This window comes from Geospiza fortis, unplaced genomic scaffold (assembly GCF_000277835.1).
Source record: "Geospiza fortis unplaced genomic scaffold, GeoFor_1.0 scaffold1683, whole genome shotgun sequence".
Taxonomy (NCBI): Eukaryota; Metazoa; Chordata; class Aves; order Passeriformes; family Thraupidae; genus Geospiza; species Geospiza fortis.
This window is the reverse complement of record NW_005054665.1, coordinates 249819-251438: the sequence shown is the minus strand read 5'-3', so window position 1 is coordinate 251438 and position 1620 is coordinate 249819. Positions and strand designations below refer to the sequence as shown.

General features: G+C 59.6%; 1 protein-coding gene across 1 annotated transcript in view; it reads left to right on the top strand.

The window, feature by feature from the left end:
• The window catches only part of RARA (retinoic acid receptor alpha), a 6331-nt gene that overhangs the window by 2025 nt on the left and 2686 nt on the right, over positions 1-1620 (top strand). The window contains 4 exon segments of the mRNA XM_031065015.1: positions 394-455; positions 457-590; positions 770-928; positions 1472-1618. Coding sequence (XP_030920875.1) covers positions 394-455; positions 457-590; positions 770-928; positions 1472-1618 — 502 coding nt within the window.

Below are 1620 nucleotides of genomic sequence, written 5' to 3'. Positions count from 1 at the left end.
CAAAGTGCCAACATCACAGCAGAAAATGGAGACCAAGAAGAAGAAGGAGAAAGGCTGGACACACCCAAGTTCCTCCATCTTGTCCCCAAAACCCTCACACCAAAAACCCTAAAATCTACATTTCCACCCTGTGATAATTTTATTATTACACCATTCAAACCTCTGTGACTTTCAGGTCCTCATACAAAGCTGGCAACTTGCTCCAGGGGTCAAAATCAAATCCCCAGGTGTTCTGAGCTGTGTGCCAGGGTTTCTCAGCCCCCCCGGTGGGGTCCTTGGCAACTCTGGACACCCAGAGGGATGCGCTGAGTTCCGACACATGGGGACAAGGATGGGGACAGGGATGAGGAGGGGACGCCAGGCTGAGCTCCCCGCCCTCTGTCCCCACACCAGATCCTGCGGATCTGCACGCGCTACACGCCGGAGCAGGACACCATGACCTTCTCGGACGGGCTCCCGCACGCAGATGCACAACGCGGGGTTCGGGCCCCTCACCGACCTGGTGTTCGCCTTCGCCAACCAGCTGCTGCCGCTGGAGATGGACGACGCCGAGACGGGGCTGCTCAGTGCCATCTGCCTCATCTGCGGAGGTGGGTGCAGGGATGGGCACCTGCCCGGTGCCCGCGGGCCCCCGGGGCAGCCCGGCCGTGCTCCCCACAATGGCTGAGCAAGGAGATCCCAAATGAAACCCAAGCGGTGGGAGCTGGGAACCCACAGGATGGCAAGGATGTGCTGTTCCCCTCAACCACTGTGTGTGCCCCCTCCCCAGACCGCCAGGACCTGGAGCAGCCTGACAAGGTGGACAAGCTGCAGGAGCCACTGCTGGAGGCACTGAAGATCTACGTGAGGAAGAGGAGGCCAAACAGGCCCCACATGTTCCCCAAGATGCTCATGAAGATCACAGACCTGCGCAGCATCAGCGCCAAGGGTGAGGCTCCTGTGGCTTTGGGTCCTGAGGGAGCATCCAGGGGACACTGGGGGGTCTGGGTCACTCAGCATCCTCCAGAGGGGATGAAGGACACACCCAGCACTTCATCTTCCAGGGATGCTGGAGATGTGACCATGTCCCTTGTCCTCAGTGCCCAGGGAGAAGCAAAGCTGGGGGTGTCAGTTTGAGGGTGATGCTTTCAGGCTGCTGTTTTGGCAGTGTCACTTTTTGGATGCCATTTTGGTGGTGCCATTTGGGTTTTTTTTGGGTGCCTTTTGGGGGTGCCATTTTGGGTTTTTTTGGGTACCATTTGAGGGTGCCACTTTCAGGCTGCCGCTTTGGACGTTCCATTTTTTGGGGGCCAGTTTTTGGGCGCTCATTTGGGGGGAGTGCCGGTTTTAGTGTGCCATTTTTTAGTGACGCAGTTTTGGTGGTGCCATTTTCGGGTTTTTTTTGGGTACCATTTGGGGGTGCCACTTTCAGGCTGGAATTCTGGGAGCGCCACTTTGTGGCATCCCCCCGCTGACCCTGCCCCTCCCGCAGGCGCCGAGCGGGTGATCACGCTGAAGATGGAGATCCCGGGCTCGATGCCGCCGCTCATCCAGGAGATGCTGGAGAACTCGGGGGCATGGACCACGCTGGGGGGGCAGGCGGGCGGCCCCCGCGGGGGCAGCCTGGGCCCCCCCCCGGGC